At 41.1% G+C, this 12,674-nt stretch overlaps 1 protein-coding gene and 1 long non-coding RNA gene across 18 annotated transcripts in view; one reads left to right on the top strand and one right to left on the bottom strand.

Moving 5' to 3' along the window:
* Positions 1–12,674, top strand: part of LOC119784032 (CUGBP Elav-like family member 2) — a 193,949-nt gene that overhangs the window by 138,459 nt on the left and 42,816 nt on the right. For all 17 annotated transcript variants that reach the window (XM_038285875.1, XM_038285872.1, XM_038285878.1 and 14 more), the window contains exon 6: positions 2,673–2,752. In XM_038285875.1, coding sequence (XP_038141803.1) covers positions 2,673–2,752 — 80 coding nt within the window. The remainder of the gene's footprint in view (positions 1–2,672; positions 2,753–12,674) is intronic.
* On the bottom strand, positions 5,208–9,336 carry LOC119784035. Its single transcript, XR_005280886.1, has 2 exons — positions 9,232–9,336; positions 5,208–5,884 (listed from the first exon to the last, which is right to left on the bottom strand). It is a non-coding gene; the product is annotated as an uncharacterized LOC119784035 (long non-coding RNA).

Raw genomic sequence — 12,674 nt, 5'->3', positions numbered from 1 at the left:
GGGTTGTGGACAGCGAGCAATCTTGTCAAACCGACACATTGACACCCACAGTCCTAACTAGCTTGTTATTTTCCCTCTTGCGTCGTAGCGTGGAATAACATTGCACAGCCGAGCTTCAAAATTGGACATAAAACCAAAATACCTGCTACAAGCTAACTGCGACACACTGCTGCGGGAGTTTCACACAGCCCTTTAGGTGTGACATCACACAACATCGCTTGTCGCGCATCTTGTTTTGGTCTACAGTGAACCACAGCGCCACCTAGCGCTGACATTTCACTGATAGCTCCTTTAAATAGAATGATGATGGTTCCAACGGTTTCAGCAGGTCTTCCAGGTCCAGAAGCAGCAAACCCACCATTCTACCACCACCGTGTTTGGATAAAGATCTGGTTGTGTTCTCTTAGCTTCACTCCTGTTGTTCCGGAACTTCCAACCTTGCAGGAAGGTCATATCTTTGGTGAAAGTGAGAGAGACCTTGGGTCTGGGTCAGAGCTGTAGCCATATTTTTTCCCTGTTGTTGAATCACGACCTTTGACCTTAAGTGAGGTAGTGAGGCCTGCAGGGCTTTAAATGTTCTGGATCTTTCTTTGAGTAGTTCTAGAAGGTTCGCAACTGGTCCTTGTTTTCTCCAGTGGTGGATGGTGGTTCTGACTGTGGTTCTGTTTTGGCCCAAAGCCTTAGAACTGGACCTCCGGACTAATGGACGTCAGAAACTGCCTTCAAGGATCTCCTTGCTTAATTACTGCTGTGAGTCGGCTGAGTTTTTGATCAGCTCCCTGTCTCAGGACAATATGATCTCAGGCCATATTCGATGATTAACGGTCTGAATTATTGCCTCTTCCCCAAAATGTGTCTGCCTCTCATGCTTCGACCCTCAGAGCTAGCCTGGAGACCTAACCTAAATCTGCAGAACTCTGCTGCCTCCTTGAAGAGAAGCTGTTAAATGATGCATGTCTAAAAAACAGGCAGCCCCTGAATGGTTTGATAGAATGACCTCTTTTCAAACAACCTTGCATTTTGCTGCATTTACTGGGTCGGTACTGCAGAATCCAATAACCTTCAGGCCTCTCATCTTACTGCACTCCAACGTTTAAAGGAGCTCAGCACAAGTGTGATAAACTCTGACAATCCAGTCGGAAGGATGTGAAATGGAAGAAAAGACTAGCGAATCAAGGACAGTTCGGAAGTCTGAGGAGAGAAATATCCGCCGAGAGAGGCGACTGAGGCAGATGTTCACAGCTGGCGGGGGAGAGGTTACAGGATGAAACTCTAAAAGAGAAAAAGGTTAAATTAAAAACAGACAAAAGCAGACTTCTGATTTCACACACATTCATTCTCCGTCTTTATTGCATCCATTTTTCAGTTTTAGTAAAACCGTTAAAAAAAAATCCCTGAAATATGATTACATTTTGGGGCGTCATAATCAAGTCCAACCATTCAACCGTTAATAAGGGAGTTTTCAGGGTTTAAAATCAGCTGGAATTAATCCAGTTTAAAGACAAAACATTTGAGAGGAGGAAACCAAAATGAGCAGTTTGTTCCACTCAATAAACTATGTGGATTAGCATGTTGCCATGGGGATACACGGAGGTGGCAGCCTGATGCTGTGGGGGTCATTTCTATAGCATGAACAGACAAGCTAGATTGAGTTAAATCTTGGAGTAAAAGACCTGACAAAGATGGCTGCTTATAGGTTGCAGAGAGCAGTAGCCTCCAGCAGAAGACCTGGATCTTTACCTTCTAACGATCCTCCGTCGGACAATTCACTGCAGCCTCACGTTTTGATTGGTTCTTTGTAAGAAGCTGTTGGCTGTAAAGATCTGATCCAATAAAAGCACCCGAAATACAAACAAAAATACTTCAGAGAGCATCATACCAAAAACCTTCACACTGTTTGTAAAACAGGAAGAGTTCTGCTGCTGTGCAGTTCTGATGGAGGAGGACATGGATCACATCTGTCCTTTTATCCTGAGGGGAGAGTCTACCTGGTTCTGGTCTGGATCCTCAGAAGCTAAGGCAGGGCCTGAACCCAGTGTGTGTGTGTGATGGTTTCAGGCCTGGTTGCGCTAACACACCCCACTGAATGTGTTAGCATGTTATTAGCCTGGGGTGTTTCTGAAGCACTGCTCACATTATCTCCTGTAACGGCTCCCTAACCAGCCAGAAAACACGCCGCCCTGCAGTCGGACGTCTTGATTGGCTAAAGCGCGCCATGATCACGGAGGAGGAAGGCCACACCTCCTCCCGTCTCCTTCCTCCGCTCATCTATAAGAGGATTGAATTGATGAGATTCCCTGCAGCTCTGTCGCTGCATCCCGCCGCTGCTGCAGCTTCCGTCCCCGTCAAACAGAAGAGAAAATGTTGGCTCAGGGAGCTTATTATTTCAGGAGAGGCTAGGAGTAGACAGGGGCTGAGGAGGGCCAGCCTGTTGGGAGGGGGGGGGACAGGATGTGATGTCATGATGCTCGTTTTTCCAGCCACTGAAAACGATGTTGTCCACCTGTGAGATGTTCTCTGTATCAATCTGTTTTTCTTTTTATAACGACGACGTGTCCAACCCTTTGTCTTGTTTTTGTTCTTTCTTGTCTTCCTCCTCCTCTTCCTCCCGCCCTCTGCCTTCCCCCTCCTCCCTTCCACTGTCCTTCCATCCCTCCCCCCCCTCCTTACAGGTTGTGCGTTTGTCACGTTTTCCACCAGAGCCATGGCACAGAATGCAATCAAAGCCATGCACCAGTCTCAGACCATGGAGGTACGACACTCTTCTTCAGCTCTCTGTCCTGTTTAGCTGCTTTGCTGAGTATGCATCATGTTGATCTTCCTGAACCTTCTACATGGTGGAACAGAGACTCACTCTGGGACAAACCCGCTACACCTTTGCACACACCTTCTGGTTTGGTCAATTTTAACCGTTTCTTTAAAGATCTACAATAAATGTCTACCTTAATTCTGATTCTTCATATGATGCATTTAGAAAATCAAGCTTTTTCTCTTTAACTTGGTCAGATGGAGGGATAAATCCCTCCTTCTAAATAAGAGATTTAAAGGAAAAGTCCAGTCATATTCAGAATTCAAACTTCTGAAAGTACTTTAAGTATGTGTCTAGTAGTTCCCATTGATTTTGCTTGTAAAGCGGGGAGAATGGCGCCAGGCTTACCGCACTGTGACGTCACTGCTGGAAGATGGCAGGAGTGAGGTGTTACTATATTTGGGGAAAAAATGGCCGCACCCAGACCAGACCCATTTTTATTTTTTTACTGATTAACGCTAAATTCATTAAATCACCGCAAACGTATTAGTTTTAGGTATAAATACTGATCCCTTGATTATTCCTTGCTGACCGGACTTTTCCTTTAAAAACACAGATCTGAACAAATCTGATCACCTATAGTAAAATCAAACAGAATAAGCCCCCCTCCCCCACATATTTTCAATCATATTGGCTGATAAAGGAAAAGTCCTTGACAGCCGTAACATCTGACAGGGAATAACAATCGTCATAGAAGCTCTGGATAAATGGAGGATTTATCCAGATGAGAAATAAGAATAAAACATTTCTATTAGTTTCCTGTAAAAAAAGCCTTTAATAAAAATGATAAAGGTAGTAATCAGACAAGAAAGGAAGGCTTGAACGAGAAATTAGCATTCAGATAATATGGTGACTAACAGCTGAATGAAAGGCTGCATGTTTTTCATTTTAAATCATCCAAACGTAGCGTGATGTCAGGAGAGGTGAACAAATGTTACTGCTAATAATTCCTCTGTTAGTAGTAGTGAGCCTGTTTCATCTGCCACTTAATGTTTCCCCTCCCCAACTTGTTTCTTTGCAGTTTTTTTACTTATTTATTTAATCGGACGTTGACCCTGGTTGAAATAAGTCTGCGATTCCCAGCACAGGAAATTTTCACAGAATGTTGATGACGTTCCTGAATGCAGCTCTGCTTGTTGCTTACATGAAAGGCATTAATAAAACAGACAGCAGGGAAGATGAAAAGTGATTTATTTTTCCTGGACAGTAAGAAAGAGCGAACCTCGGACTGAATCCGAAGCTTCAGGGGTTCAACGTTTCTGTCACATCAGCCGAGGAAATGTTTCTGAAGTCATGTTTGGGACAAAAATGCAGGAATAGAAATAGCTTCTTTGCAGCCATTCTGCAGCAAACCTTCGTCATCAAACGCGTCGTTAAGTCGAGTCGTTTGCTGCATGCAGCAGCAGAAAGCCTCCGTCGTCTGAAGTGACGCCTTTGATGAGTCACGCTTGAAACCCGAACGCAGAATCAGACGTTTTCCTTCTGAGAAGTTCCGGATGTTTCTTTTTTTTTCTATTATTGCTGAGAGTCTCTTTCATTTATGTTAACCTTGAAATGTTTGGTTTAATATCTGAAATTTCAGATATGAAATCCAAGCCGTGAACTAACTAACAGATGTCAATTCAAATGTGCTAATTGGTGTTTGACTCTGAGTTTGATTAAACTCTCAATCCTTCTTCTTTAACATGTTCAATTTAATTCAGTTTATTTATATAGCGCCAACAACTTTACAATTCAACCTCATCATACAGTCAAACTGATTAAAAGTTTGCTAAGGAAAACCAGCTGATTGCATCGACTCATTGACTTTTCAGCAATCCCTCACACTAAGCATGCTTGTAGTGACAGTGGAGAGGAAAAACTCCCTTTTAACAGGAGGAAACCTCCAGCAGAACCAGACTCAGTGTGAGCGGCCATCTGCTGAGGCCGACTGGGGTTCAAGGAGACAGAAGCAGAGATACAGAAATAATCAGAGATACAAAAGGAACTTGTCAACAAGCTTCTCAACACTGGAAAAAGTGTGGCCCAGCTTAAATTAAAAAAATTGATTACCATTTGTTGCATCTAATATATTTGACTTCACAGAATCTAAATAAAGTGGTTTGGTACAACATGACTATTTAATATTGACTCCAACCATATTACTTTACTTGACCCAATATTAATTCTTCACCTTTATCCAAGTTAAATTATTTACATTTTAGTTTTGGAACCAAATTAATATATTAAAATTGAACCCATCAAATATGTATACCTTGCACCAAACTAATATTCAGGCATTAACACCAGTTAATTCATTGGCACCATGAAAGTCTTTTTTTTTCTTTCATATTTTATAAACATGGTTTCATAAACAATTTGCATCACTCACATCACACTTAACACACTACAGCATTAGTTTTTTTCTAAGCCATTTATTCCTCAAGTAAAAAAGGACCAAAAAAAAGTTGCATGTTCAGACAAAAATATAAACATGTCATTGTTGCTCTACATCAGAGCAATTAAATAAAGAAAATATGGCTTATCAAGCAAAATTAAATGGACAGAAAGCATCCACTGTTGAACTGTTCAAACACATCTGAACTTGAAGGAATGTTGCATCTCTAAACATCATGAAAGAACTAAAATTCCAACAAAAGCACTCCATGAAAGTGACCCCGTGAGCCTGTATAACAAAGTGCTGTGAGGTGGTCTACCTCTTAAATAGATGCCAGTGGCAACTACATGCACACATTGAGCACACACAAATATACACTACTGTGCAGTTTTGAGTTCACCACTGAGTTTGCGAATCTTGGAAGTCATCTTGTTGGAACCAAGCTCCATCAGGATCTTCTGAAGGGCCTCAAAGGTGAACCTGAAACCCTGTGGATACTTCATGTTAAGAGCATAGCAAAGTCCAAAGAGCATTGCCACTCCGGCTGCAACAGAAGGACGCTCATTGAGGACTTCCACACCATCAATGACAATCCCAACGTCTTCGGGCTGCTGTAGAAGGCTTGAATTCTCTCTGAAGACGAAGACTGCCATGATGGTCCTCTCCAGCTCCTGCTCGGCTTGATCTTTCTGGGAGACCTGAGGCAAAATATACGAAATATGCAACTGAACAACTGCAGTGTGGCACACCCCATTAATCACTATATACTGTTTAATGGTAGGGATGCACGATATTTGGATTTTGGCCGATATCCGATATGCCGATATTTTAAAACTCATGTTGCCGATAACCAATATCGATACCGATGTTAAAGCTGGACAAAGTAGTCATTGAAAATAGCAGTTTTGTTATCCATTTCTGAAACTTTGAAAAATAATATACTCAAATAATTTTCATATGCTGATATCAAATAGATTTTTAAAAACGCGGTATCGATCCATTTTACTTTCAAAATCTCATGAAATTTCCTCGTTCTGTTACAAACTCTCGTGATATTTTGCAAATTCTTGTGAGATTTTGTTGTAAAATAGATCGATACCGCGTCAATATATCAACATATAAAAATATGGCAACATTTCGTGAATTTTCTGGGGATTTCGTAGCATAACGATGACATATAGCAATATTTCATTAGTAAAAGAGATTGATATGGTGTTTTTAAATGGCAATATATCAGCATATGAAGATATTGGGATATTTTAATGGATCAATATTTTTTTCCTCGTCTTTAGAAGTTTTTAAGTCTGTAAAAAAGACGTTTTTGAGGAAGAAGAAGAAGTAGTATTTTATTTTTATTTTTTTTAGAGTTTATAAACTCAAAAGCTGATCAAATATCGGGTTAAATATCCGTGGGGTGGCCGATGTCCGATATTCAGTTTTAAGGCCGATACCGATAGGGGGCCGATTATATCGTGCATCCCTATTTAATGGCATAGGTGGTCTCCCGTGAGGAATAAAGTTGAATCATCATTGTGACAGAAAATATCTGGACATACCATGTATTCCTTTATAAGGTCCTCAACACGTTCTCCCAGGTAGATGATGAGAGCTTTGAGGATACACTCCCTTCTGAAATGTTCATCAGCACCCTTTAGGGACAATGAAAATGGTTATTATGCGATGTGTAGATTAGTCTAGCAACTTAATTCCCAGCTCTACCATAAACAGTGCTTTTACAGTGTGTGCCTGGTCAATATTGAATCCATGGCAGACTAATTGAAAGCAGTGAAAATGTAAAGCCATTCTAGTACATCTGTTTATATTGTTTTTTCTTACCTTTATACTTTGTATAAACAACAAAAGTGGGTTGCTTATGAAATCTACGGAAGAGGATTAGGGCCACTGAAAAAAAAAAAAAAAGTAAACTGATTTTTAAATTTTATTTCAGTTTAACATGGTCAGAATCAAAAAGTCAGAATTCTGAGATTAAAGTCAGAATTCTGAGAAAAAAGTCAGAATTCTGAGAAAAAAGTCAGAATTCTGAGATTAAAGTCAGAATTCTGAATTTGTTCCCATGTTAAACTGAAATAAAATTTAAAAATCAGTTAATTATTTTTTTTTTTTCCCAGTGGCCCTAATCCTGTTACGTAGGTTTGGATCTCTACGCTGGAGCCTTTTTGTATGGAGTTAGCACCTTCTCCCTGTTCAGCAGTGGGTTCTCTTCTCTTGGGTTTCCTCACACAGTCCAAAGACTGTTGTGTGTGGTTATGCACAAACCTCCCACTGCTAAAGTCAGAATTCTGACATTCTGACTTTTTTTCCCATACTATACTGAAATAAAATAAAAAAAAATCAGTTAACTTTTTTTTTTTTTTTTTCCAGTGGCCCTAATCCTCTTCCGTAGAAATCAACAAAGTGCTACAGAGAAAATAAAATTTTATCTAATGAACACATTTTGAATTCTTGAAAAAATAACAAAATGTCTGAATGTCTCTTTCAAATGCGAGTATGATGTGTATTTTGAGCGACGAAAAAACAATAACATATTAATTCTAATATGTCAAGATCACAATAATCTTCCAATTTATGACTAAAATATTAAAGAACTAACAAAAATAAAATGAACTTAGTGTTTCCCGCAGGAATTAGCTTAGGCGAGGCGGTGAGGTGTCGGCCGGAACCAGTTTTGAGTGGATAACTGTCGAGCGGGGTGGGGGGGGTCAAATTAAATACATAAAACTAAATCCTATCTTAATTTGTCAGAGCACACGAGGCAGATATTAATTTTCTATTATCAGTTTTAATTAACTACTTACCTTTTTAGATATAGTTCACCGATGATGATGACGACGAAGACGTCACGTCACGTCACCCCCACCCCCACCCCACACGTCTCCTCGGATGATCAAAGGCCCCGTCCACACGAAGACGTTCCCTGGCCTAAACGCACAAATTTTTCACCAAACCATCCTCTCATCCACACGAAGCCGGCGTTTCGGGGGTCTGTAAACGATCTTTTTTTATTCAGCCTTCAGAGTGGGAAGATTCTGAAACGCCGTTTTGGCGTTTCCATCTTTACGCTCTAACCGCATTTTTTTTTTTACACGCATGCGTCATAGCGTCGCCTCTAAACACGCATGCGCGACCAGTATCACAACAACAATGGCGCCGTTGCTGCTAATGCTACTCACCCTGCTGTCGGGCTTACAACAGAATCTTCTTCTTCTGGAATATCTCCAGGAAGAACAGAGCAATATAGACGACATAGTTCATCACCTGAATTTGACTGAACCATGAAAATGGACCCGCAGGGCAACCATGTATAAATATTAGTGCGCATGCCCAACATTTCGTCGCCTATTTTTGCTTTGGCACCACAGCGCCACTTACAGGCCTGGCATACATTTTGCAGCGTTTTCATGCATTCGTGTGGACGCTCACATTTATTTTACGTCTCCGTCTTTACGGCAAACGTTTTGGAAAATATCAGCGTTTCGTGTTCGTTTTGACTTCGTGTGGACGGGGCCAAAGAAAATTACTCATCTGTTTAACTCGGGCGCGGTACACTACGCCTTTTCCACCTAAAATGGCGTCTTAGCAACACATGTCACGTGACTGGCGGAGACCGATTCTGTTTTAATGTCTGGGCCTGGCAATGAATTAAAACTTCGGGGGTTTGGGTTTTTTTTTTCTTTTTCTTTTGGAACGTTGGCGAGGCGGTAGCGTGAGTTCGGCGAGGCCTCGCCAAACTCACGCTACCGCCTCGCCAAGATAGTGCTGCGGGAAACACCGACTTAAATTAAATACTTAGTTTTTTTTTTAGTAATTTATTTTCCCAAGCCACTCAGAGGCGCAGTATAAGAATGAAAGAGCCGCATGCGGCTCCAGAGCCGCGGGTTGCCGACCCCTGCACTAGACTAACTAATTGCTAACATGGCTTTACATGGGTTAAGCTAGTGAAGTTCACCGTGTAGCCAAGCTAACCGCATTAATAAAATTGTAGGCTTGTTAAGACACGCTTACATCAGCTTAGTTTAGTACTTACCGCAGGTTTATTCTTTGATGACGTGCTAGGACGTTAATCATTCCTTCTTCCCCATGCCAAAATGGACGAAGCTCTCCAAGCACTTCTCCCCAACTTCTTCTCACGTGACTGACTCAATAACGTTTTGAGAGGAACCAAAATATTTGCTTTCTTCCCTTCAGAATTGTTATTAATTCAGTCTGAATCAAAATTGACACCTCAGAATGCAAAAAAATAGACTTTCACAACCAAGTCAATTATTTTACATTGTATTCAATGGTAGTTATTAGCTTGAATGAACAACTCTGTGCTACACTTTTTCCAGTGAAGCGGACACATCCAGGAAACAAACAGCCAGGCAGACGAGCTCTCGAGCAGCTCCCATGTCAGAGGATGAAGAGAGCACATCCAGCCAGTCACAGTCAGAGAAACAGGACTACACTGAAAAAACAGGCCAATCTCCAACATCTATAAACAAAGGTGTTGATGGCAGCAGCACAGCTGATATTTCTCTCCTGGATGGAGTCACAACCAAACAGGAACAGACCAGATGAAGCTACTATGAGAAAAAGCAGAGAGAGATTGTTGAATAAATATTCAAATCAAATCATAATACATGTCATTTTATGGCCAAACAATTTAGGGAGGATGGGTAGAGGAAAAAAAGTGCTTTAAAAGCTGGTTATTCTTTGATCTTTGTTGAAAGTTGAGTGGAAGGAAAACATGCAGCGTCGTCTCTTTGCTTTTGTGCTTCATTCGTTTCTTTTCTCTGAAGAATTTTTTGTAGTTTTGTAAATTAAAAAGGTTAGAAACTTTAATGTTTGCAGCGTTTTGTTAAAATGCGGTTGGAACCGTTGCTCTACTCTCATCTTTAGCTGAAATATCACAATTTCAGGCACCTTGATCAAACAGCAGCTCCATTTTTTCTTATTTTCTCGGCCTGACCAAACCCCGCTGTGACAATGAGTCGGCGCCCTTGACACGTTTCCCGAGATTGTTCCAGACCTCATCAGCCGTGCAGCGACCCCAGCGAGGCCATAATGGAGACCCGGCCGCCTCTCCTTTGTGCTCCCTGCGATTTTTGGGCGCCTTCGTCAGCCTTGTCAGGTCGGTGACAGGGGCAGGATGACAGGCCCGCTATTGGGGAGAGAATTACACGTTACAAGACGGGCCTGGAGTGTGAGTCAGAGAGAAGGAACAAAAAGTGGTAATAACAGGCTGTGTTAAAGGAAAAGGAGCGAGAGGCGTTCACCCCTGAAGCCCCCTCATTAGAGCTGATCATGATAATCATGGCTGCTATTGAAGTGTTGTGACCCTGACATGGGGAAAATGCTCCCCTCTTCGCCGGGGAGGAAAGGAGCTGCTTTTTTTCTGCTCTGTTTGTGCTGTCACACCTCAGATATCGCTGAAGTGTTTGCCGAGGCGACGTGTCTGTCTTTCTGAGCAGAAGGAGCCACGCTCTCCTCCGACAGCGTTAGTATTAAGCCAGAATTATCCTCGCTCTGAGCAGTCGTCCGCAACAATGGGCCTGGTAAACACCGGCGCTTTTATCATGCACGCGGGGGGAGAGGGAAAAAAAAAAGGCCTCAAACCATAACACCACAATACAGCAGTGGACAATGGCAAAATACCTTCATTTCCATTTGAAAACAAGCTGTCTAGCCTCAGGCGGAGCTAAATTGCTGCATCCGTTTGTTAATGTTCCCCAGTTTTTGCAATTTAAAAGTAATTACTCGGGGTCCGAATGAGAGAATGAGGTCTGGTAAATAGAGTTTGCTTGTTGTCTTGGTCTCCACATGGAGCCAGATTGTGATGTTTGTAACACGTTTGTGTCACGAGTCGGGGGGGGGGCTGTGCCGCCGCTGCTGCCGCCTCCATCGACGGCTCTGTCACCGTCGTATCCATCCTCATTACCATGTGACATTCAGGTACACCGGGGCGCCTCACTAAATGTCAGGCGGTAATGAAAGTGGATGTGACCGAGACGGGTAATTCACCGAGGCACATCTAAAGAAACACTGGGAGGGGGCGCCCACCTCGCCGTTGTTTGTGTTCTCCGGTTCGGGGGCGTAAAAAGGTGTTTTCCATCAGAGGGACGACTTCTGCTCTGCATGTTTTTAGACAAACATAAACGTTTCAGATCAGACAAAGACGACCAGATCAAAACTAATAAACTGTTTTTGGAGGCAGAGTCACAGAATAACTGTTCCTTTAATAAACTGTGAATTAACTGGAATCGAACGTCACAGGGCGCCGCCATAAATCCAGCACTTCAGCCATTTTCTCTTTTTGGGATTTGATGCTTATTTTTAGCAAATCATACGGTGGCCCTGAAGTGCAAACTGCAACTACAAATCTAAAAGCGCAACTACATTAAGAAAAACAAAACTACATAAAGCAAAGCGCAACTACATTAAGAAAAACAAAACTACATAAAGCAAAGCGCAACTACATTAAGAAAAACACAACTACATAAAGCAAAGCGCAACTACATTAAGAAAAACAAAACTACATAAAGCAAAGCGCAACTACATTAAGAAAAACACAATTACGTAAAGCAAAGCGCAACTACATTAAGAAAAACAAAACTACATAAAGCAAAGCGCAACTACATTAAGAAAAACACAACTACATAAAGCAAAGCGCAACTACATTAAGAAAAACAAAACTACATAAAGCAAAGCGCAACTACATTAAGAAAAACACAATTACGTAAAGCAAAGCGCAACTACATTAAGAAAAACACAATTACATAAAGCAAAGCGCAACTACATTAAGAAAAACAAAACTACATAAAGCAAAGCGCAACTACATTAAGGAAAACACAACTACATAAAGCAAAGCGCAACTACATTAAGGAAAACACAACTACATAAAGCAAAGCGCAACTACATTAAGGAAAACAAAACTACATAAAGCAAAGCGCAACTACATTAAGGAAAACACAACTACATAAAGCAAAGCGCAACTACATTAAGGAAAACACAACTACATAAAGCAAAGCGCAACTACATTAAGGAAAACAAAACTACATAAAGCAAAGCGCAACTACATTAAGAAAAACAAAACTACATAAAGCAAAGCGCAACTACATTAAGGAAAACAAAACTACATAAAGCAAAGCGCAACTACATTAAGAAAAACAAAACTACATAAAGCAAAGCGCAACTACATTAAGAAAAACAAAACTACATAAAGCAAAGCGCAACTACATTAAGAAAAACAAAACTACATAAAGCAAAGCGCAACTACATTAAGAAAAACAAAACTACATAAAGCAAAGCGCAACTACATTAAGAAAAACAAAACTACATAAAGCAAAGCGCAACTACATTAAGAAAAACAAAACTACATAAAGCAAAGCGCAACTACATTAAGAAAAACAAAACTACATAAAGCAAAGCGCAACTACATTAAGAAAAACAAAACTACATAAAGCAAAGCGCAACTACATTAAGAAAAAC

Source organism: Cyprinodon tularosa, unplaced genomic scaffold (genome assembly GCF_016077235.1).
Source record: "Cyprinodon tularosa strain WSP-4 unplaced genomic scaffold, ASM1607723v1 ctg216, whole genome shotgun sequence".
Taxonomy (NCBI): Eukaryota; Metazoa; Chordata; class Actinopteri; order Cyprinodontiformes; family Cyprinodontidae; genus Cyprinodon; species Cyprinodon tularosa.
Note: the sequence above shows the minus strand (reverse complement) of the source record. Positions and strands in the feature narration are given on the sequence as shown.